Raw genomic sequence first — 23,477 nt, forward strand, 5'->3', positions numbered from 1 at the left:
CATCCACGCTTGTCTGTCTCACAGGCAGTCGAAATCAATCTGCCCAAAGCTTGAGCTTGCACTTTTCCATCCCCCCAACACTGAATCTGCTCCTGGGGTTTCCCCATTTAGTAAATGACAATGCCACCTCTTGCCGGCAAAAAACCTCAGGGTCGCGCCCGACGTTCCCCTCTACACTCTGCACCCATCCATCACACTGTCTTATTGACTCGCTCTCCTTAAATCTCTCAGATCCATTCCCTTCTTTTCAGTCTCTGAGGCCCAGCCACCAGCCTCTCTCATCTGAATCACAACAGCTTCCTAAGTAGCCTCCAGCATCCACTTTACCCACCTCTAACCTCACAGTCAACACAGCAGCAAAAGTGCTCTTTTGAAATACCAATCTGCCTTAAAATCCTCCAGTGACTTTCACCACTGTCTCCAGCGTCTCTCACTCGTCTGTCATTGGCTGCTACACTTGGCCTGTCACAATGGCCTCTATTCTGTTCCTCACAGACCTCAGGTTCCCTCCCACCCATCACCTGAAGGCTCTTCCCGGCTCCCTCTCCTGCCGGTACCTACCATCCTTCATGGGAATTCTTGACTGACCACTCCTGGATTCGGGCAGTCCCAGTGACAAACAGAATCATGGCCCCCGCCCAAAATGCCCCCACCCAGTCCCTGGAACCTGTGACTGCGCTACTTTCCATGACAAGGGGGACTCTGCAGGTCCCTGAGACTCCAGGATCCTGAGATGGGAGATTATCTGGGTGGGCCCATGTGATAACAGGAGTCCTCAGGAGAGGGAGGCGGAGCAGCAGCAAGAGAAGTGGGGACAGAAGCAGAGCTCAGAGAGATTTGGGGGCCCTGTGCTCCGGCCCTGAGGATGGAGGAAGGGGCTGAGGGCCAAGGAGTGCAGGCAGCCTTGAGAAACCAGGAAAGACAGGGAAACACCTTCTCTCCCCGAGCAGAGCCGCAGGAAGGCGTGCAACCCTGCTGACCTCCAGAGCAGAGAAAACTGACTTGTGCTATTTGAAGTTACCAAGTTTGTGGTTAATTTTTTACTGCATCAATAAGAAACTAATATAGCCCCCACACACACCTTCTAGTCCCCACTCGTAGCATCCTGTGTGTCTCCCTGATAGTAGTTATTCCAAATGATGTTCATGTAATTATTAACATCCATCCTAGCCCCTGAATTACCATATTTTGGTGTGTATAATGCACATTTTTTGCCCAAATTTTTGAGGGAAAAATAAGGGTGTGCATGATACACGGGTATAATGATTACATGCTGTGGTTATAATGATCCCGTGTGTAATGCACACAAACCGTGGGTGCACGTTATATACGGCAAAATACAGCATATACCTCAAGGGAGCAAGGACTGTGTCTGACCTATTCAATACTATACTCTCAGTGGCTAGCACATAGTAGGTCCACAATACCAGCTGGCTAGCTGAAGGGGGTTGAGTGCGGCTGTCTGAATAGCTTCTACCTGGGAGCTCTCCCCACCTAACTGTCCAAGGAGGCCTAATAGTGCCCTCCACCCCTCCCCCACGCCCCCTTCCCGTTTGTAAACACTCTCTAGAAGCGGCTGCCTCCCCTGGGTATAGAACCCTCACTGGCAGTCACAGCTGGAACCAAACTCAGGCTTCACATGCTAGCATTTCCCGTTGGTAACGTGAATTTCTGTGCATCTTTAACAGATTTGGGGATTCAACACAGTAAATGCAAATCCCTGCGTGACAAAAGGACGCGGCTCGATGGCGGATGTTTCTGAGATGAGGCCGGTGGCAACCGCTTAAAGGCCAATTAGGCGGTACCAGTCACATTTTTATTTTATTTTTATTTTTTAATCCTGTGCCAAAGACATTTTCCCCACTGCTTTTAGAGAGAGAGGAAGGGGGAGGGAGGGAGGGACTGAGAGAGAAACATCGATGTCAGAGAGAACACCAATCCAACTGACTGCACCACACCGGCCAGGGCGTCCACACTGTAAAGGTGCACATCATCCTCCGTCCCCGCAACACCACTCTAAGCGATGCATTCTACCTACACACTCACCGGGGTGCAAAAAGGCAGAGACTGTAACAGCCGAATCACGTAAGCATGGCTTACACAAGATGGAAATTTATTTCTCTCTCTCATGCAAATGTTCAACAGGAAGTGGTGCAGGCCTGACTTGGTGGCATTGCAGTGCTGGGGACTCGGGCTCTTTTTATCTTGTTGCTCCGTCATCCTCAAGAGTCAGCTTCTATCTCTGGAACCCAGATGGCCACTCCAGCTCCCGCCGCCTGACATCCTCTGGGGGGCGGGGTGGGGCAGACAAGAAGCTGTACTGGAGACACTGCTCCTCTCCTTTCAAGGATGCTCCTTGCCTGTTCCTATCGCTTCTGCTGGTGAGTCCATTGGCCAGAATCTAATCTAGTTGCACCTAGCTCCCTTGCAGCTGGGGGGGTCTTCACCTGAGCAGCCACAACCAGCTAAAATTAGAAGTGGAAAATGGAGATCAAGGGAACCGCCAACAGTCAAGGTCGCAGAAGGTCCTTGCAGCAAAGTTTGTTATCAGAAGAGAAGCTACCAATATCTTGAACTGGTTAAATAATTACAGTAATCCATAGGATGGAATACGATGTAGCTATATTTAAAAAGTAATGTTGCTTTATAGATAACTGCTATGAACACTTGTCCAAGACCCAGTGATAAGTCAAAACATGTTAGCAGGTAACAACATGCCCAGGACAACACTGGGAGTGCCACCATTCCATCTACAGACTCTGAGCCCTGCTTGGGGCCTGGCACCACTCCACGTCTGCGGGGCACAGGTGAACACCGAAGACCGGGTGCATGTCTGGGGGAGGGGCTGCAAGAGGAGGAGGTCACCAAGGGGCTTTCTGTTTTTCCAACTCTTTGCATTTTTTACTATGAGCGTAGATTATTCTCATGAAAATTTTCATAAAGTTGGCAATATCCTGCAGACCAGTTATCAGAGGCCCACAGCGCACACCTCAGAGCTGGACTGGCCACTTTTTTCTCTCCCCAGCATGAATTTGCCTTTGATTTCAGCCACTTCCTCTCTCATCCTGAGTTTCCTGGCTGAGAGGTGAGGTTGTTGACATCCAGCCGACCTACTTACTGCTCAGTGTGGCAGAGCAATTCCGACAAAGCAGGGAATGTTATCAGCACTATGTAAGTTGTAAGATGCATTATGGACCCAAGAACCTGGACTTCCACTGCACGCACCCAGCAGCACTGTAGCACAAAAGGCAAATGGGGAGGCACTGAAAATAGCTGTTCTCTGACCAGATGCTGAACAAAAAAACTTATCTACGGCAGTAAATCACAGGGTCTGGCAGTATAGGAAATATAGAGTTCTTATTTCCATCAGTAAAAAATCCGGCAACCTTTGAAAAACAATGCACCGCAGTTTATTAAAAATAGAATCTGGGCTGGGACAAGTTCCAACGAGAAGACGGTAATGTTGGCTCTTCAAAGCACTTCTGAAAGCAATTCCACAACTGCCAAGGGGCGCTACAAAAACACCAAACAAACAGCAGCAGCAGCAGCTCAGGAAGGATGAATCACAAATGCATGAGATGGGTATAGAAAGGCCTTTCTTTTAAAAGCAATTTATGAGAAAAACACGTGAGAATACCTTCCGTGGGGGCGAGAAAGGGAGACAGACCCTGGCCCACGGGGAGGATGTGATTAGGACAAGGGTGCTGCAAGGCCTGTAAAAACCGGGGACGACACTGGCATCCCATGGGGACCCCACACCACACACAGAGACCAGGAAGGATCCTTGGGGACCTGCTAGACCACGTCACATGGGAAAAAGCCAAGGCTCAGAGGAGTAAGCCTACTGACCCAAGATCCCTCCAAGGCAGCCCATTTCCCCCATCCCACAAGGGCAGCCTCCCCTGTAAGTTTGTACAAAGTAGAGGCACAGGAAAAGGCAAAAATAACATGTAAGGATTTCTAAGTACACAAAGAGTGCCATTAATTAAAAGATATGATAGGAAAGGTGAATACTGCTGCTAAAACCACATTTTTAGATTTATGTCCCAAAGGATATCTACTTATCATTTATGTTTTCAAAGCACAAAAGTACCTAAAAGACTAGTTTTCTTTTTTTAAATTTTAATCATTGTTCAAGTACAGTTTTCTCCCTTTTACTCCCACCCCACCCCGCCCTCCCCTCTTCCCTCCCATTACCACCCTCCCCCTAGTTTTTGTCCATGTGTCCTTTAAATTTGTTCCTGTCTAAAAGACTAGTTTTCAAAAGGAACAGCATTCCCAGGCTTCTGGAGACAAAAGGCCATTCCTACTGCCTTAGCGAGAAGGTAAAGCAAAAAGGAATTGGTCAGCCATGGACTCAGGGCAAGTCAGGGGCCATGTGCCAGAACTCAGGATGGTTGAGGAGGAATGATGGACTCTGGTTTCCGAGATGTGATTAGCAATAATAATAATAATAGATAATCAGCCCTGGCTGGCATAGCTCAGTGGATTGAGCACGGGCTGCAAACCAAAGTGTCGCAGGTTCGATTCCCAGCCAGGGTACATGCTGGGGTTGCAGGCCATAACCCCCAGCAACCGCACATTGATGTTTCTCTCTCTCTCCCTCCCTTCCCTCTCTAAAAATAAATAGAATCTTTTTTTTTAAAAGGAAGGCAAGCTAAATAGGGAAGACAATATATACAAAAATAATAATAATAATAATAGATAATCCATAAACAGCATTTACTGTGTCCAGTCTCTGCTCTCAGACTTGATGTGTGTTTTACTCACGTTCATCCTCAGAATAACCCTATGAGGTGGGTGCTGCCCCCCTATTTTAAAGATAAGAAAACTGAGACAGAGAGGGCAAGCAACTTCACCCAAACTCACACAGCAAGTGGGGGGGGGGCGTGGGTGTGAACTCACACCATCCACCCCCAGAGTGCGTGCTCCCAACCACTGCACCATGCTGACTCTTGCGGTGGGGGAATCGCAGGGGCTGAAGAAATAAAGAAATTGAGGGGCTCACCACTGTACAGGCGAACTCCTACCTCTGAGACACCCCTTAAAACATTCTAGAATGAAACACGCACATGCCCTTTTCTGTAGAATCTCCTCGCAATACCGCAACCTGTTTAAAGGAAATGTCAGACTGAGGTTGGAAGTCAGGAGAAACACGACTTGTCACAGGGAAAACGAATTTTTCTTTCAAAACGGTTTTGAGAACTACGGAGCTTTGTCTAGCTTAGTAGAAAAAGAAAATAACGTGAAGTTTTAAAAAGCAGAAAGAGAAAAACAGCACCAACAAGTACAGCTGAGTTCTGAAGAGAGAGCCAGTCTACACCCCAGAATGGAATGGAGTGCAGTCCAACCGCCCCGACTCCAGAGGCCGTGTGCAGGGGAGCACCGCAGAGCCAGTGGGGCAGGAGCAGAGCCCATCCGCAGTGTGCTGAACAAACGTGCTCATGTATCAATACAGCTCATCTCTCGGTGCGGGGATTACTGGGGGGCAGGGGCGGGAGATAATCAGAATACACTGTATATCAGGAAAAAACTACCATTATGTTTTTGTCCACAGAAAGCTGTGAAATACCTGTTGAGCCTGTCAAAGACAGACCCAATGCTGACCTCAATGCTGAGCCTCCAGGCTTAGAACTAGTGTGGCTGGGTCGCTGGCCTCACAGACTGCTCCCCGCCCCCACTCCCACCCCCTCCAGTCTCCTCTGGCTCCCACCTCCTCCTCATCAATTGGCTTCCATGTCACTTCTTCCAAGCTACCTTCCTTGACCCTTCCCTCGCACAGAATCCCACAGGCAGCTTCGCGGCACTTATCACAATGGGTAACAACACACTTATTTGTGATTATTTAACACCTGTCTTCACACTGGAACACGGGCTGGCGAATGGCAGTCCAGGAGCCGAATGCGGCCCACCAACTGTCTCTGTGTATCGAGATTTATTCCAACACGACCACTATCGTCCACTTACTTATTGTAGCTACTTTCACAGTACCACAGTGGGAGTGGTTGCCACAGAGATACTATGGCCTCCAAAGCCTAAAATAGTCACAATCTAGCCATGTAGTAAAAAGCTTGCCGACCCCCACATGAGACTAAAAGCTTGACGAGGACAAGGACTCCATCCTACGGTCTGCCAGGACCAAGCAGTGCATCTGGCAAATAAAAGGCATTTAATAAATTTGTCGACTGAACAAACTTGGGAAATGGGAAGGATAAGTAGTGTGTGCTACTTGTTCAAGAGACCTTCACTGTCTAGATATTCATTTAATCTTGCCCGCAAACCCGAGGCTGATTACACTTATCATCCCCATTCTGTTCGTGAAGAAATGGAGGGGGACCTGCCAAAGCCCCCTCGGCCCATGACGGCAGGGCCAGGTCTCAAACCCAGGCCATTCTGTCCCAGAGTCTGAGCTCCTGACAACAAAAGCCAGGGAAGATGATCTTTCCATTCATATTTTTAGTAATTCCTCAGCTGCAGGTGTAGGGGCTGGGCACAAAGCCAGGGCTGTCTCGAGCATGTCCTCCTGGGTTGCTGGCTGATGCCTGTTAGCTCGCCGCCAGGAGCGCCACACTCAGAGTGTCTGTGAACGCCGTCTCGCGGAGACCGCAGATGCATCACCGGGTCCCACTGAGCGACACTGAGCAACACTCTCCCTCCAGGTAAGTTACTGACGGGCACTCACTATCTCTGGCTCACAAGTGAGGGAAAGGTTAGTCCAGGTTAAGTCACTTGCCAAGGTCAAGTGTGAGTAAGAAGCAGAGGTCAGCTGTGGGCCGCACTCTCACTACCATCACACTGCAGCCCATTTCCTGCTTCCACGGCGCTCATCGGCCCTCTGCTCCTTTTCCATCTTTCTCAGGGAGCCGGGCACCCACGAGAAGGCAGTTAAGGAGCAATTTATCACTCTGCACCACAAAAGCATGTCATTTCCGTGCCTGATATGATATTGGGTGGGGAGAAATAACCCTGAAAAAGGCCTCAACATGACTTCCCTTGGTGATCCTAACACAGAAGCAAAAACATCTGCTACTGAAGAAAGACGACCCTGGGGTACGCAGGGATCCCGAGTCACCAAGGAAGGGGCAGTGCAGAGCAGCCAGACTCTGGCCTGTACAACAGCTCTCCACGTGCCCAGAGGCAGCAGAACAAAGCTCCCGTGCAAAGATAAAACTTCCACTCAAAAGCAGGACAAACAGCACAGGGCCTGTGCCTGCCTTCCAGCTGAACGTGGAGGAAGAGGAAATGTTCATGGCTGGTCACTGAACTTGGTGTGAGCTCCAGGCAAGAAGCCTCCAACCTCATTCCCAAACCAGGGTTCTGCAAAGCCACCCTGGCGCCTCCTTGACTCTGGGTCTCTTCACCCAGAAGTACCCTTCCTGTCACTTCCCAGAAACACAGCATGGATGGCATGGGTTCCTGGCAGAGCCCCAGGTCCCAGAGGCCAACTCTGCAGAGTAGCCTAATAGGGTGACTTCGAGGGTTCCTCCCAAACCCCTCTCGCTCTCGCTCAAGTTCAAGGTCTTCATCAGTGAAAACCCAGGACACCAGCATCCCTGTTGCACAGTGCAGAAGAACTGCCTGAGTGTGCGTGCATCAGTACTGCACCAGCAGTGCGAGTTTGCTCTCACGTAACGGAAGCATCCTGTCGTGCACGGATGGCGAGGTATAAAACAGAGAATGCTGTGCTCTGCTCCTGTCCCCAAACAGGGTGGCACTGGGGAACAGCAACCTTCCTCGGGGTTAACACTCCACCATGGGCGAAGTTCAGAATCTAAAAGCATGTACAATGAATGAGTAATTCTGTATCTGCCAAGTTTAGTAATAAAAAAAAAATCGGGGTTTGTGTTTTATGTATCTTCGGGGTTTTTATTCCACTTTGCTCATAATGCTTTTTATTGTAGTTTACAAAAATATCAGGCTACAACAGATTGAAAATAAAAATAAAACGGGCCCTTCCCTACAGACTTTGAAAATAATTGCCAACAGCAAAGCAGTTAAATGAAATTGAGCTTCTTTTCTTACACGTGTGAATAGCTGCCCCAACTCACTCCTAGGAAGAGAAACGCAAACTAAAAATACACTGAGACACCATTTTCCCCCCAACTGGCAAAGAGCAAAAGGTTTCTGGACAGCGTACTGTTTTGGCAAGGCTACGGGCAACAGGAGTCAGGGCAGTTTGGCAAAACCCACTAGAGTTACAAATGGAAATCCATTTCTAGGGAGGCGGCCAACAGACATGCTCCCACATATGTGAAGTGACGCAGGGACGAAGATGTTCCCTGCAGCCTTGTTTATGAAAACCAAGGACTGGGAAACTCCCCTTGTGCCATCAGCTGGGGGCTGGTTAAGGGAACTCAATACGTTAAAGCAACTGAATGCTCTGCAGCCATAAACAAAGAATGAGGAGGCTCTTCACGTGCCAGCACAGACACACCCACCTCCAGGACAGCGAAACCAAGGGCAAGACCCCGACAGATCAGCATGTGCTGTACGCAGTATTTGTGTTTTCAAAACCAAAAGAGAAATATAAACAAATATGCTGGTATAGGCGGAGGAGGCCTCTGAATGCAAGCAGAGGGCACCACAAATAGTGACTGATGCTGGAGACGAGAGCTGGATGGTGGGCAGACTTCCAACACGCGTCCTTTTGTACAATTTTAGATTTATCATATGAACTCATATGGCCATTTCAAAAACTTTTAAATTTTTATTTTTTAAAAAATGAAACATTTGTGACAGTGTGGATAGACCTAGTGGGTATTATGCTAAGTAAAATAAGTCTGTCAGAGAAAGACAAATACCATATGATTTAATTTATATGTGGAATCTAAAAGACAATATAAACAAACAAGCAAACGAAAATGAAACAGACTCACACACACAAAAGATTGACAGATGTGGGGAGGGGGTGGGGGGCTGGGAGAAAAAGGTGAAGGGATGTAGTACAAATTGGTCGTCACAGAACGGTCCCAGGGATATAAAGCACAGCACAGGGAACAGAGTCAATAACATTGTAAGAACTGTGTGTGGTGCCGGGTGGATACTGGGAATACTAAGGGGACCTCTTTGTAAAGCACATGATTGTCTAACCACTACGCTACACACCTGAAACTAATACAAAATAATAGTGGATGTAACTACAATTGAAAAATAAAGAATAGAAAGAAAGAAATAGAGCTTAGCTACTTTGTGTATTTCTCAGTGAGGAATACCTAACTGTATAAATCAAATACAGCAAAAGGATATGTTATACTCTTATTAGAAGACTAAAAATCTTTCACTATGTGATGTGCCCTCGTTCTCTGGGAAAGGAAAAACACTGCGCCCTGACGGATGAATACAAAGGCTCCGCCACCCACCATCAGCGCCGCATCTGCGAGACAGCTCAGTTGGAAATCACAGCTTCTTCCTCCTTTTGTCCGCTCTGAGCACTTTCCCTCCCTGGTCCTGCCTTTGACTGGAAGCCAGATCACAACATGCTTGCTCATCTCAGCACTGCTCACCAGCAGGAGCAGTTCTTAACATCTGACAGGCCCAGAGAGACCTGAGTCACTTGCCCTCCTGAAAGCCACCAAGGGTCAAGGTCAGGACTGGAACTCCGGATGAAGTTCTTTCCAACTACAGCATTTGGACTCTCCTGCCGGCGGGAAAAAGCGGAGCCCTAGAATAAAAACGTTGTAGTACAATGGCCGGGGACTGAGCTGAGCATCAGACCTAAACGATTCCACTTCAGTCCTGCTGGGCCCCGGGGAGGGATGTTCTCTCACTGCCCAGACACTGTGGACGAGAAGCAGAGTCTCTGAACGGGTAAGTAAGGGTGGCTCTCACAGCCACCCAGTGGATCTCGCCCATGTGCCAACCTGCCTCCCGAGGAGGCTCACCAGCCCATCCCCTGCAAACAGGGTTCACAGGGCTCCTCCAACGGCCAGCTCTTCAGACCACCATGAAGACCCTCTCGTCCGAGCCAGTGCCTCCGCAGCTCCAGACCATGAGTGCAGGACAGGTGAATAATCTTAGCACAAGGATGAACGTTTTCAAATAATTATGTTTTTGATACGTATTTCAAAAACATAGGACCAGCTTGTCCAATCCATTACCTCGCAGATGTCTTAGCACACAATGAGGTCAAATTAATAAAAAGTGAACAGAATGGAGGAAAATTACTGAAGAAGTAAGTTCAGGTGGTTCACAGATATAATGAAAACCAGGAAGATAACAAAATGACACTTGAGAATCGCTGGTCTAAGGAACCAGATCCATTTCTGTAGTTTTTCTTCAGACGAGGAGACTTGGGAATAAAAGGTGCCCCCCGCCCCAGCATACAATGCACACTAGCTCTGAATGCCACTTTATTTTTATTTTGTTTTCATCCGCCCTCCTTGCTCCACACCACACTGCGTCTCTCAGATGCGTGAGACAGCGTCCCAGTCACCAAAGCACCCCAAATGAAGCCCCGCGTTGAAAAGGCGGTGTCCTGTACTGGCTTCACCTGGGTCGACCCTGGTTTGCCCAGAATAGTTCGGATCACACCTATAGCAGATCAGTGAGCACCAAATCATTATCTGGAGCACCCCCCCTCTCACTTTAAGAAGGGTCTGACTTGCGGAATAAATCAGAGCATCTTCCTGCTGTGCTGTGTGACCTGCTCCCTGGGACAGAGCTGGGGGCCCCTCTCTAGCCCTGCTCCTCCCCACACCAGACTTAGGGAGAAGGGACCCCCCCATGCCAGCACCAGGTCAGAACACCACCATCTGGTGAATGTTGCCTCTGCTCTTACCCAGCATCCTCCCCCACCCCACTCCTCCCCAAACGCCCACTGAATGCGCACAGTGGGTCAAAACTAAGGCAGAATTCTACCAGGTACTGCCATATCAATGGCTCTGTGCTCTGAGCAAACTGAAGGAAAACATCACTCACAGAAAGAATGAGAGTAATTGTGAAAAGTAACATGTGTGAGGGCATCTCAGCTCACAAAACGCTTCAGAAGGCAGGATCTCCTGACTCCCCCAGAAAAGCTGTGAAGAAGGTATTTCATCCTCTACATTTTTGTGTTGTAAAGGGATGAGGAAACAGACTTGAGATTTATCAAGCTCTGAAATTCCAAATCCCAAAGTCCTCCTCGCTAAGGCCTGGTGGAAGAAAGAAACCATTTTCCTTTTCTTCCTAGGGCTGTGCTGCTGCAAATGTGCCCCCCAAGCCCAGGAGCATCTGGTCACCAGGGAGGATGCTAGAAATGCAAAATCTCACTCCAGACCTACTGAATCAGGATCTGCATTTTGACCAGATCTCCAGGTCATGGCTGTGACAGTAAGACTTTAGAAGCACTGCTTCCCTGCAAGGCAAGTCTTCCATTCTGCAAGCTGCACCTCCTCATTCACTTATCTGAGAATTCTTCCCTGAGCACCCACCACACGTGTGCCAGGCACCGCGCTGAATGCTGGGAAATCGACAGCAAATAAGGTCAACACAGCTCCTGCCCTCGTGGGGCAGCCGATCTAATGCAGGGCTTTCTCAGCCTTGGCTGCTCATCAGAATAAGCTGCAGCGATTTAAAACAATGCACGTGTCTAAAATCCACCCCCGAGCAACCTACACCAGCACTTGTGTCCAATTGGAAACTCTGAGACTGAGGCCCTAGAGCAGGGGTGTCAAACTCGTTTTCACCGGGGGCCACATCAGCCTTACGGTTGCCTTCAAAGGGTTGCATGTAATTTTAGGACTGTGTAAATGTAACTACTGCTTAATGAGGGGCAAGGAGCTCAGTGCTACCGCCGGGTAGAAACAAGGTGCCGGGCTGGTTTGAGCCTGCAGGCTTGTGTTCGCCACCTGTGCTCTAGAAGTTTCCTATCAAAAGAGCAGCCAATGGGGTGACCACCTGAGAGAGCAGTTTGATGATGCCTAACAGAGCTGCAGATGGACGCAGCCTGAACACAGCACTTCCGCTTCCAGGGCTGTGTCCTGCAGAAAGGAAGGCATGTGTGCAAAGAAGACAGAAACGGGGACATTCACTGTGGCACCGTTTCCAAACAGAATGTTACGGAAACTGTCCAATTATCCCTAAGTAAGGTAATGAATGAGTAAACCACCATTAAGGTAAAGAATACAGTGATCAAGCAGTTAGAATGAATAAACCAGAACTATTATTACATGTCAACATAATCTCAAATATAATTGTTGAGTAAAAAAAGCGGCAAAAGGCTACATATTTGTACACACAAACACTGATATACTGCTTATGGATTCATGAATATGAAGAATAAAGACATGCATAGTAAATGCCATCCCAGCTTTGGAAAAATGACTAGTTCTGGGAGGGAGAAGAAAAAGAAATGATTAGAGATTTTTTAAAACGTTTTATTTCTAAAAAAAATCTAAACCAAGTATGGCTAAATTTTAATATATGCTAAATCTGAAGGATATTTGGGTATAAATATATTAAAAAACATTTTTCCATACTCTTTTGGGTGTTAATATTTTGCAATTTAAAAAAAAATTTCTTTTAGCCCTGGCTAGTGTGGCTCAGTGGACTGAGCACTGGCCTGAGAACCAAAGTGTCGCCAGTTTGATTCCCAGTCAGGGCACATGCCCAGGTTGTACGCCAGGTCCCCAGTAGGGGGCACATGAGAAACAACCACACATTGATGTTTCTCTCCCTCTCTTTTTTCCTCCTTTCCCCTGTCTAAAAATAAATAAAGTCTTTTTAAAAAATTTCTTTTAAAAGCTTCTCATGTGACATGATAAACAGTTAGAAGCACAAAGTAATAAAAACCTGGCTATGTAATATCAAGAAATACATCTACAGAATAGTAATAATCTATAGCTCTTGAAGTTAAATTATTACCTCAAAATTTTTACATAATTTTTTTAAAAACTTTCACATGGCAAATAATTTCTATAAGCAATATTTTTTAGGAGGCCAAGGTTATATTACCCAAGGAAAGCACTATTTCTCAAAATGTGGATGTCAGCTCACCTGTAACAGGATGAGGAGAGGAGAGAAGGAAATACTTATTTTAGAATGCAGATTCCAGGGCCCTGCCTCAGGCCCACTGGCTCAAAACCTCTGCGGCTAGAAACCCAGGGTTGGAATTTTTAACAAGAGAATGCATGTGTGGGCACAGTTCTTGGGCACACCAAAGAGCCACTGAAGTATGAGGTATTTTTAAAGGTACTGTCAATCATATTTGTAAAACTATATGTGTCTGTATTCAATAAGATGACACATATCACACTGATAATCAAAATAAAGTGGAGGGAATGTTTTCTAAATATCTGGATGGTGATTCCACAAGTACCTGTCAGCAGACCCTGCTAAAAGCTGGTTTCCTGAGGTGTACCTGACCTGAAGGATGTAACGGTGTGTCGTAGGAAGAAGAACATAATGTCACATTGTTTTTCTACAAAGACTTCAAAAAGCAACTGGGTAAAAAACAGGAAAACTCCGCAAGTCCAGAGGGGCCTGGCCAGCACAGAAATGTTCCCAGAATGTACTCCCGACACTCCAGAAATCTTCTAGTCTATAGTCTTTTTGCTACAGGAGTTCCCTTGTTTCATGTTATCATCACTCCCTCAACCTGTATCTTTTGTTCCTTCCCTATCTTTCTTGACTTTATTTTATTTTTTTGGTCTCCCTGATTTTCCCCTTCACTGTCCTCTTCCCTATTTTCACACAACACCACCACTGTAATCCTGACGTACAAGCCCTGGAAAGCTGCTCCCAAGTCTCAACTAGAAACCACCCAGCACAATAAACACATAAAAAGATGTTCAGCCTCACTAGTAAAGTGCAAATTTTACACCGTGACGATATCACATCACACCCATCAGGCTGGCAAAGCCTCGACCCTGATGACGTCGGCCGCCCGGAAGCCTGCGGAGCAACCGGAACTCCCGCCGCCCGGAAGCCTGCGGAGCAACCGGAACTCCCGAGCGCTGCTGGACGGAGCGCACCCTGGCACCACTGCTCTAGATCCATCCGGCAAGATGCCAGGGTCGAAGACGCCCACTTCCTTTGACCTGGCACTTCCCCTCTGGGTAGGCACCACAGAGAGACTTGGAACGCACGCGCAGAGGGACAAGTTCAAAACCGTTCCTCACTCTAAAGGGCACACATGAAAAACTGCAAACCCAAGGGCTGATCGACGGTAAAAAGAATAAACATATTGCAGCATATTCATGAAACGGGCTATTACACAGCAGTTAATCTAGAGTTGCATGTATCTTATTGGATAAACCTTAAAATCGTAATTTACACAAAAGCAAACTGAATTGTTCAGCATTACACAGCATGTTGAAACCACGAGAAAACAATACTACATCTGGTTTATGAATACACACGTATCTAGTAAAAGTACAAAAACACTTAATAAATACCAAATTCAGAACAGTGGTCACTGAAGAGAAGGGGAAAGAGGACGAAAAAGGTTCATTTGTACTTGTAATGTTTTATTTCTTCACGTGGAGGGAGGTTCATGGGCACTCACTTTTATTACCCTCCATATTTTTCTGTATGCCTGATATTTACCAGCATCCAGGAAAAGAGCCCCAAGTGTGAGCTACTACAAAACATTTGCAGATTCTAAAAGTGACATCAGATTGTGATGGGGGAAGGTTGGACCTACAAGAAGAACATGAAGCTTTAGGAACATCAATAAGGTTTCCCCCACACACGCTCCATCCACAGCAAATAATCAGCCTTAGAACTATGATAACACTCCATGCAGAGGACTTACGACACCCCCCCAAATCCTAAGCAGCGCATCCCAGAACAGAAACACTCCAAAATGTTTAGTGCTGAGGTTGGTTGCTAATAAAGAATTTATTTGCCTCAAGGAAGTCTTTGCTGGTTCATTTTTGGGTGACCTTTTCTCTTCAAAGATCAGCAAGGCCTTTCAAACCCTTAGACAAGCATTTGTTTTTGCCACAACTGAAAAATTTTATATGAAGTTTCATTAAAATATTTAGGCCAGGAGAATTAATGAAATTAAAAGACACCACCTTTTATAGCTCTTTCTGTCGGTTTGCTTTGGGCTGGTCCATTGGTAGGCTAGAGCTAAAACCACCAAGAGATACCTTTCTGATGACATCACAGAATTAAACACCATCTAAAACCTCAACTCATTCAAACTAGTTAGACAGACCAGGCTGGGAAAAAAGACACATATGAGAAAATTTTCTCTTAATTGCTAAGACAATCAAAATTGAAAATTACTTTCAATTACAACCCCAATATAGCAAAGTTACAGATTAGTAAGAAAATAAAAGGGTTTTATTGTATGGATGTACTGGAAAACATCAAGTTGAGATCCAGTAAATGACATGACAATCTCTGATTCTAACTAAATATTGACATTCGATTTTGTTTTCACCCTAGGATTCCAAGAAAAAACAAAAATATGTAGACTTGATTGTTAGGACCTGACCCTACACAAACACCTACATCAAACCCCAGAGGCCAGAACGGAATTTTTCTTTAAACATTAACTCACCCCACCCACCAATTTCTGAAAACTCACCACTATCAGAGTAGACCTCACATGTGATTGTAACAACTCCCAGTTGATACATTAAACCAAACTTACAGTCTCCTATTATCTCTGAGAATGGGAGGCAGGAGTAAGAGAGGAAAAGGCAAGTTACCTCTTCTCCCAAATTATGTATTTTTTAACATTTAAAAAAAGTTTTTCCAACAATTCTCAAAAAAATGTGCCTCAGGTAACTGACTATCAAAATAAAATCATCTCTATAAAAATCATCTAGCTTTGTTTCAAATTTTTCCTAATTTTACTTTCCCTCTATATCAAGGTGAATTCATTTCTTTTAAAGAATTCAAATCCGACACTCGAGACAGTGTCCAGTAACATCCTGGGGTTGTTCAGTGGATCCTAAAGTGCTGGTATCTGGCTCTGGTTCAGTGGACTGAGTGCAGGCCTGCGAACCAAAGAGTCGCCGGTTCGATTTCCAGTCAAGGCACATGCCTGGGTTGCAGGCCAGGTTCCCATTAGGGGGCATGTGAGAGGCAACCACACATTGATGTGTCTCTTTCTCTCTTTCTCCTTCCTTTCCTCTCTCTCTGAAAATTAATAGTAAAATATTTTCAAAATGCTAGTATCTGGTAAGTTCAATACAGTTTAAAATAAGGTAGTTAGGTACATGAGTAGTTACCAACCAATTAAGAGATGTAGATTTATATAAAGACTCTACTCGCTAAGGAACTTTTGACAACAACAAAAATCACTTTTATAAGTTGAGAAAAACGAAGTTTCCGCGAAATACTTTTTCAAAGGCATCATTAGACTCCTGCTTAACTGGAGAGACACCCAATAGCACAGATTTCAGTCTGAAGTTACACTGACTATCATTGCATCCTCACGTAAAAAACAGTCAAGCTTTGGTCAAATGCATTAAAGAAACATCCTGCTGTGTTCATCGGTATTTCTACTGTATCGCTTCTGAGGTTTGGTTTAATCTTGGTTTTTTCCTAAAGTTTTTTTTTTAATTTTATTTCTTGATTTTAGAGAGTGGGGGGAGAGAGAGAAACATCCATTTGTGTTTCCACTGATTTACGTGTTCTTTGGCTGACTCGTGCCCTGACTGGGGATGGACCCTGCAACCTTGGCCTATGGGGACAGTGCTCTACCCAACTGAGCTACACCCAGCCAGGCTCGTTCAACCATTATCTGTGTGGATATCACACTACACTGAAATTTTCACCTTTATCAATGTTATGTCCACAAGATAAGAAACTGCTGAACTCCTTGGAGATAGGGATTCACCTCATTCATTTCTTTAGCACCTGCACATAGTATGTGACAGCACTGACACAGCAGATCCTCAACAAATGGCCACTTATGCAAACAAAAATGAAATCTGCACGACACATCGCACCTCCTCCATGGTGCATCTCACAGAACTATCAACAAGTAAAATTAAGATTAGATGGCTTAGACCAATTTGCATCAGTCCAAGTCACATTTCCAGAGGGCAGGCACATTTGGCTTCTCCTAACAAATCCTTCCTCTTTAGAAAATAACTCAAGCTCTTCAAACAGAAACTTAACCCAAAACAAAAACCTTCCATTTGTAAAGGCCATCAAAATACAAAGCAAGTTAAGTCCATTGGTCTGGACAAAAATCAGAGGATTAGCAACCAGGGACATTTCCTCATTCTTGGTGGCAGCCTGTGCATTTTAAAAATTACAACACACCAGCCAAACGAGCTTTGGTATCTGGGATCCAGTCGAACACGCTGCGGGGCTAAGCTGACGGACGAGCCCAGAGCAAACTGATCAAGAGTCAGGGCAGGAATTCACACGATGTAAAATTAAGACAAATGGGAACGAGCCTTACATTATCAGCAGACAACAAAACTTCAGTGGGGAATGGGACCAGCGGAGGAACGTAAATGTTTGCCAAGTCCCCTCTATCTAAAATTGGCACAAGAAGTTTGAGGGAAAGAAAAAAGTATTTATTTCTCCATCACATGAAGGATTTGCTACAAGTTTTGGTTCTGCTCTGCTGGGTCCTTTCTTGTCTGGTGGACAAAACGAGCCCACGTTCAACACCAGGTCTTGGTTTGTTCAAGTCCTACCTAGAAGGAGGATGTCGTTTAACACCTTTCTGGACACATGCCCATCCACGTTTAAAATATGCCAAATGACTTGCATTAAAAAAAAAAAGCAGTTGCTACTTGCTCATATGACAACTACTTAAGCCAGGTAAGACCAGCGGGAGTCAGGAGAGGGAAGGATCAATAAGAGCCCCCGGGAGAAGCTGGACAGTGAGGAAAGACCCTCAGAAGACCTACCTGGAAACAATTCATCATTGTGTGAGGAATCTAAAGAGAAGTCCAATGATAATTTACGTCTGATGACAGCACTCTCCACATCACCGAGCCTTCTCGTGTGGGAAATGAGACTGGGAGGGACAGGGGTGACTTCAGTGGCCTTTGATAAGGGGCGGGGTGAAGGATTCCCATCCCAGCCTTTGTCTGCTGCCTGTCGGTGTGGTTTATGTAAATGAACGTGTGAGTTGTGTGTATTAGTGGCTGCTGCCATCAGGTCCAAGAAGGCATCCTAGTCTCCACTGTCCTTTAAACAACTGAAGGTGACGGGAGGTGCTATTGGTAACAGCTAACATTCACTGAGTACCTGCCATGCACTAGGCCTTGTAGCTCACTTCATGCAACAGTCCTAGGAGACAGGGACCACTATCATCCCATTTTTATAGATAAGGAGAGACAAAGCGCACACAACCCATTCAAAGACAAAAAGCTAATTGAGCGTGGGCTGCAAACCAAAGTGCTACAGATTCGATTCCCAGTCAGGGTACATGCCTGGGTTGCAGGCCATGACCCTCAGCAACTGCACATTGATGTTTCTCTCTCTCTCTTTCTCCCTTCCTTCCCTTTCTAAAAATAAATAAATAAAATCTTTTTTAAAAAGCTAATATATATTAGGTCCAGGACTTGAACTCAGGAAGTGTAACTTCAGAGCCCAAACTCTTCGTGACTTGCTCAAAACACAGGGTCCAAATAGGAACATAAAATGCCCTACTTACAAAGTATTGGTTCCTCAACTCACCTGGGTGACAATCCTCAATGTGGAACCTTTTTAAAGACTCCACATGAGGTTGTCAACTCCCCAGACACAGCACCAACCCGCTCCCCTCTCCTGCCCTCCCTGCAGTTGGCCTCCCTGGCTGGGTTTCACTGGAAACAGGTAGTGCCATCCTGACCTGGCACGCTAAGATGGGGCTGCACGGAGGGGAAAACACGAAAACAAAGAACAAAACAAAAGCTGGAGGTTGGCTTCCTCTTGGGACACACTGGCTCTCAAATTTCCAATCGCTTTAGTAGAGAGGTGTCACACACACAAGAGGACAGGAATACCACCAAAGGCTGGGACTGCCCCTCACTGGCCTACCTATGAGCCTGAGGCCACCCCAGCAGGCAGGAAAGAAGAGTACTCAAGTGGCTCTGGTTTCAAAGGTCCCTTCAGGAACTGATCTTAGGTAGAGAGAAACCCAGCAGAAAGGCATCACCTTTTCACTGCACCAAGCAACACTAATGCCACTTGACAGGAAGGAGCAGGAGACCAGTCTCTGCGTGGAGAAGGAAGGAAAAGAGAGGAAACTGATAGGCTCTAGGAGCCACCCGCTCCATCTAGATGGTCCTGTGCCAGATCACTCTTGGAAGCCCCAGCATTTGTGACCACATCCGACAGTGCTGAAAACTGAAGCCAGCACCAGTGGGTCTCAATTCCACTCCTGTGCTAACACATGACTCCTCAATGCTCCTTTGCCATGTGTTAATCTTGCAACAAAATGTGGGACAGAAGATTTAAAAGGCTGTGTGATGGGGGAAGGGAAGCCGGATCACCTTTCTTCCAGGCTTTCTTAATCAAGCCTCCTCAGATTCCCTTTAGGGGCCTGTACTATTAGCTACAAGGCAGATTTCCCCCAAACTGGCACTAAAAGAGCACGTGTTCCAACTAGCGATAGGGGAGTTCTGATGGGGAGTGGGAGGGAAGACCCTGGAGAACCAAGGCAAAGCACACACTCTCTCGCCCTACACAGGAGGGCAATGTCTTACTCCAGGGGGCAAACGGTGCATGCCAAGACTCTGACAAGCCAGCGGGGGTGCCAGCAGGGTGCACCCTGAGGACCCAAGGGTAGAAACTGCTCCTGCAGGAACTGAAAGCAAGGGAAAGCAATGGGAGAAACCCAAATTAAAGTCACCACCACACCATGGAACCAGCAGTCCCCATCAGATCCAGAGCCTAGTGATGGCCCCTCACTGTGTCCACGCCCACCAGCCTGCTGTGGGCGTGGAATAACCCTGAGACCCCAGCACTGGGTCTACAGTGCATCAGACAGAATAACCCTGAGACCTCCTCCACTCCCACGGCCAGCTCTACCACCCATGGGCCTTCAACTGTTACTGCACGTAACCTTGTCCTTCCTTCACAGCTGGGGAAACTGAGGCAACTAAAACAAATTACTGTGCTTTCTCAAACCAGGTGAAGTTTACTTCTCCAAGCACGATTTTGCACTTTTTTACAGCTTTATGACATTTCATATGTCTCCAGATACACCGATTGCCTTTGCAAAGTGCATTTTACATACAGTTTAAGGAGCGAACTCAAAATGAGATGAGGGAGGTCAGGGAGACCCGCAGGGCTTCTTCTACCGCAAGGACAGTATGGGCGCCCCCCATTTCCAGCTTCTCCCTTAACCCCCCTCCCCCGGGACGTCCAGGTTCGGCCTCCCCAGGACGCTTGCACTGCAACCTGAGGGCGGTGGCACGCGGCGCGGGCGGGGGACTGGCGGGCGGGCTCCCAGGTCCCGGGGCAGAGAGCGGGGCGGAGGGTTCGGGGCCCCTCCCCCAGGGGCTCTAGGGGCTGCGGCCGGCCCGCCAGCCTGCGGCCGGGAACTTCTGGCTGCGCCCCGCGGACCCCGTCGCCCCTCGTCCCTCGCCCGTCGCCCCCGCCCCCACCCTGCAGCCCGGCGTCGGTGCGGCTCGGGTTTCCCTTTCTTTGCCTCACCGCGCCTCGGGCGCGACCCCCGAGGCGGCCGCGGTGGCCACTCACCATATTACAGATGGAGGCGATATTTCGGACAGTCATTAGTCTAAAGGTTGCAGCGATCCCGCACCGCCATCTTTATAAGGTGAAAACAGGACTGTCCATGGTGGAGCGCTCGCAGGGAGGCCGGGCGGCGGCGGGGAGGCGGCGGGAGGCGGCCTGGGGTCCGGCTTTCAGTTTGGCTGGGAGATTGGAGGCCGGGAGGGAGGAGGCGGAGGCGGGGAGGGCGGGGAGAGCGGGAGGGAGAGCGGAGGGCGGGGATTGGCGGAGCCGCGGAGCCCGGGCCGCGGCCGGCGGCGCGGAGAGGAAGGGCGGCCCGAGCGCGCCGCGTGCTGCCTGCGCCCCGCGCCCCCGCCGTGCGCCGGGCCTCGGCTCCGGCCCCGCGGCTCCTCCTCGCCGTCGCCCGCGCGCCCGGGCCAGCGTGCTCAGCCTTTTTCTTTCCATTTCCTGCTTCACTACATTTGGGCCGAAATGCGGGGCGAGGCCCTCGCCCGCGCGGCTGCGGCGACCGCGCCGCCGGATTCCCCCGGCCGACCCCGAGGCGACCGCGGCGGCCTCCTCGGGGGCCCGTGGGGCCCCGGGGGAACCAGGGACAGCGGCGGGCGTGGGGCTCCGCCCGGCGGAAGGGCCGCGCCTCGGGCAGCCAGCGGGCAGCGTGGCCGGCTCCCGGGCCCCCGGCACAGACGCCGGGGAGAGGGCCGGCCAGGATAAGGGGCCGCTTTCTGTCTTCACTTTTTCTTTCCTGCCTCCCGTCCCCCAGCAGCCCTAGGCCTTTATATCTTGGCGAGTAGAGAACGAAGAAGGGTAGGGGTGACTAAGGCCAACTTTTATTTTCTCCCCGGGGTTGCAGCCAGACAGCACCGGCGGGCACCCAAGAAGTAAATGGGGTCAGGACATGGGAGTGTCGGAAAGCCCTCGCCAGCAGTGGGCCGGCTGCCTGGTACAGGGCGCCGTTCGGGGAGAGGAATCTAGGTCTGGGCGGAGGCCGGAGCGACGCGCTCAGGCAGTTTGTGACATTAGCAGGTAAAAAGGACAAGTCTCGGTTCTCGGCAAGGAGTGGGTCTGAGAAGCAATTTGAATCCAGAAAGAACCAAACTTGAACGTATCTGAGGGAAAAGCATACCTCTCTCTCGGGCACCCAGTCTCTTTAGGTTTTGAGATTGGTGCTGAACAAGCTTAGACATACTTCCTGCAGGGAAGGTCGTGGCTTCTGGCTCAAAGAGCAAATCTACATCATTTAGCACAAATGTTCAAGCGAAGTGGAGGAGCCCATTAATAAATGTGTGAAAAAATGATGCATACAAAGTAACCACTTGATGCTTTCAACAGAAAAAGTTGTAGAAGTGAAACGCTTGGTAATTCTTAAACCAATATATTTAATGACAATTGAATTAGAAGAGAAATTAATGGCATTGGAGGTAGCTTTTATCTAACCTAGGGAAAATAACACACTTCCTATTCTCCATTATCTACTTGGTGTTGTAAACTAAGATTTGAAAACCGTTGATTGCTGATATCCCAAGAACCTGGGTGGAATAAAAGATAACTGTGGACCAAAGTTTTGTGGGGCCATATTGGCTGTGTATATTTCAGTGGATTTTAGGAGTAGATCTATTCCTATGTCATGTTAAGTCACTCTGCCTACATCTCATTTCTAAAGAGATCTTTATGGTGGTGGTCCCTAACTCCGATTCTTAACCATTATCAGTTATGATATTCTTTCATCATTTTCAAAGACCACAGCTATCAGGTAATAATAGAAGCTCTTCCCCTCACCTTTTGCAGATCAGTAAAATAAAGCTTAGAGGATCAAATATCCCACCTCGATCATGTTACCCAAATGTCATAAATGAAGTTGGTCTGCTAACCTGGCTGCACACCTTGGGAGAGGTGAGAAAGATGGCATAGCACCCCCAACTATGGCCAGTTGGGTGACTGAGGTCTAGAAAGCTGTAAAGGCTTGAGAAAAGCCACAAAACAAGTTCAAGAGCAACCTCCACGCTAAAATTCAGGCCTCTGGATTAATTTCGTAGACATCCCACCATAAAGGCATTAATCCAGTACCTTAAATGATATGGGCATTTGATACCATAATAGAGGTCGGTATTTCTGCCAGCATTGGCACTACGGATTGCAAAGTGCACAGGACTCAAACACCACTGACATAATGAAAATTGAACATCATCTGATTACTGAGTGCTATTATCAGCAAGTTAAACGGATATTTTACATGCCCTTTAGCAGAGTCTAGACTGAAACTGAAGTGTTGAATGTAGACAAACATCCAGATTGAAACTCAGACTGTGAATTACATACACGGCAAATCAATTGAACACAGCAGATCTTGTCAAGCTCATGAATAATTAAGTACATTTTCACACTACTACCAGGTTGGTATTAACAGGTGTAAATTGGAAAAGATACCAGCTGAAGAATAATCATAACTTCAGCTTTACTCAGTAAGGAACTATTATATGCAAGTGATAAGTGAAAATCATGAAGATGTTGACAAGCTAATAAGAAAACTTTGAAGAAAAGTGTTTCATGTGTAGGAACTAGCTGGTATGAAAATATACAGTTAGAACTGGGATAAGTGAGCAAATGGAAATACGGGATATAGGCTAGCACTTAATAGCCTACATGAATTTGAAGGCGACAGTCACTCCAGGTGGTGTGCCCCTTGCTACCCAAAGTGTGGTCCATGAACCAGCAGCACTGGCCTCACCTGGGAGCCTGTCAGAAGTGCAGACTCTCAGTTCCCATTTCAGACCTACTACATGAGATTTTGCACGTACAGTGTGAAGAACACACTGCTCCGGCCAACCACTGTGGTGGCATCCTCTGTTTTTGCCTGCACAGCTCCCAGACTGAACTTTGGGGAACTTCCCCTCTCCCAT

The 23,477-nt window shown here is 47.5% G+C and overlaps 1 protein-coding gene across 1 annotated transcript in view; it reads right to left on the reverse strand.

The window, feature by feature from the left end:
- USP46 (ubiquitin specific peptidase 46) overlaps window positions 1-20,891 on the reverse strand; it is a 56,397-nt gene extending 35,506 nt beyond the window's left edge. The window contains exon 1 of the mRNA XM_028506771.2: window positions 20,587-20,891. Within this exon, the coding sequence (XP_028362572.1) occupies window positions 20,587-20,622 (36 nt within the window). The 5' untranslated portion in view covers window positions 20,623-20,891. The remainder of the gene's footprint in view (window positions 1-20,586) is intronic.
- Window positions 20,892-23,477: the final 2,586 nt, after the last annotated feature.

This window comes from Phyllostomus discolor, chromosome 1 (assembly GCF_004126475.2).
Source record: "Phyllostomus discolor isolate MPI-MPIP mPhyDis1 chromosome 1, mPhyDis1.pri.v3, whole genome shotgun sequence".
NCBI lineage: Eukaryota > Metazoa > Chordata > Mammalia > Chiroptera > Phyllostomidae > Phyllostomus > Phyllostomus discolor.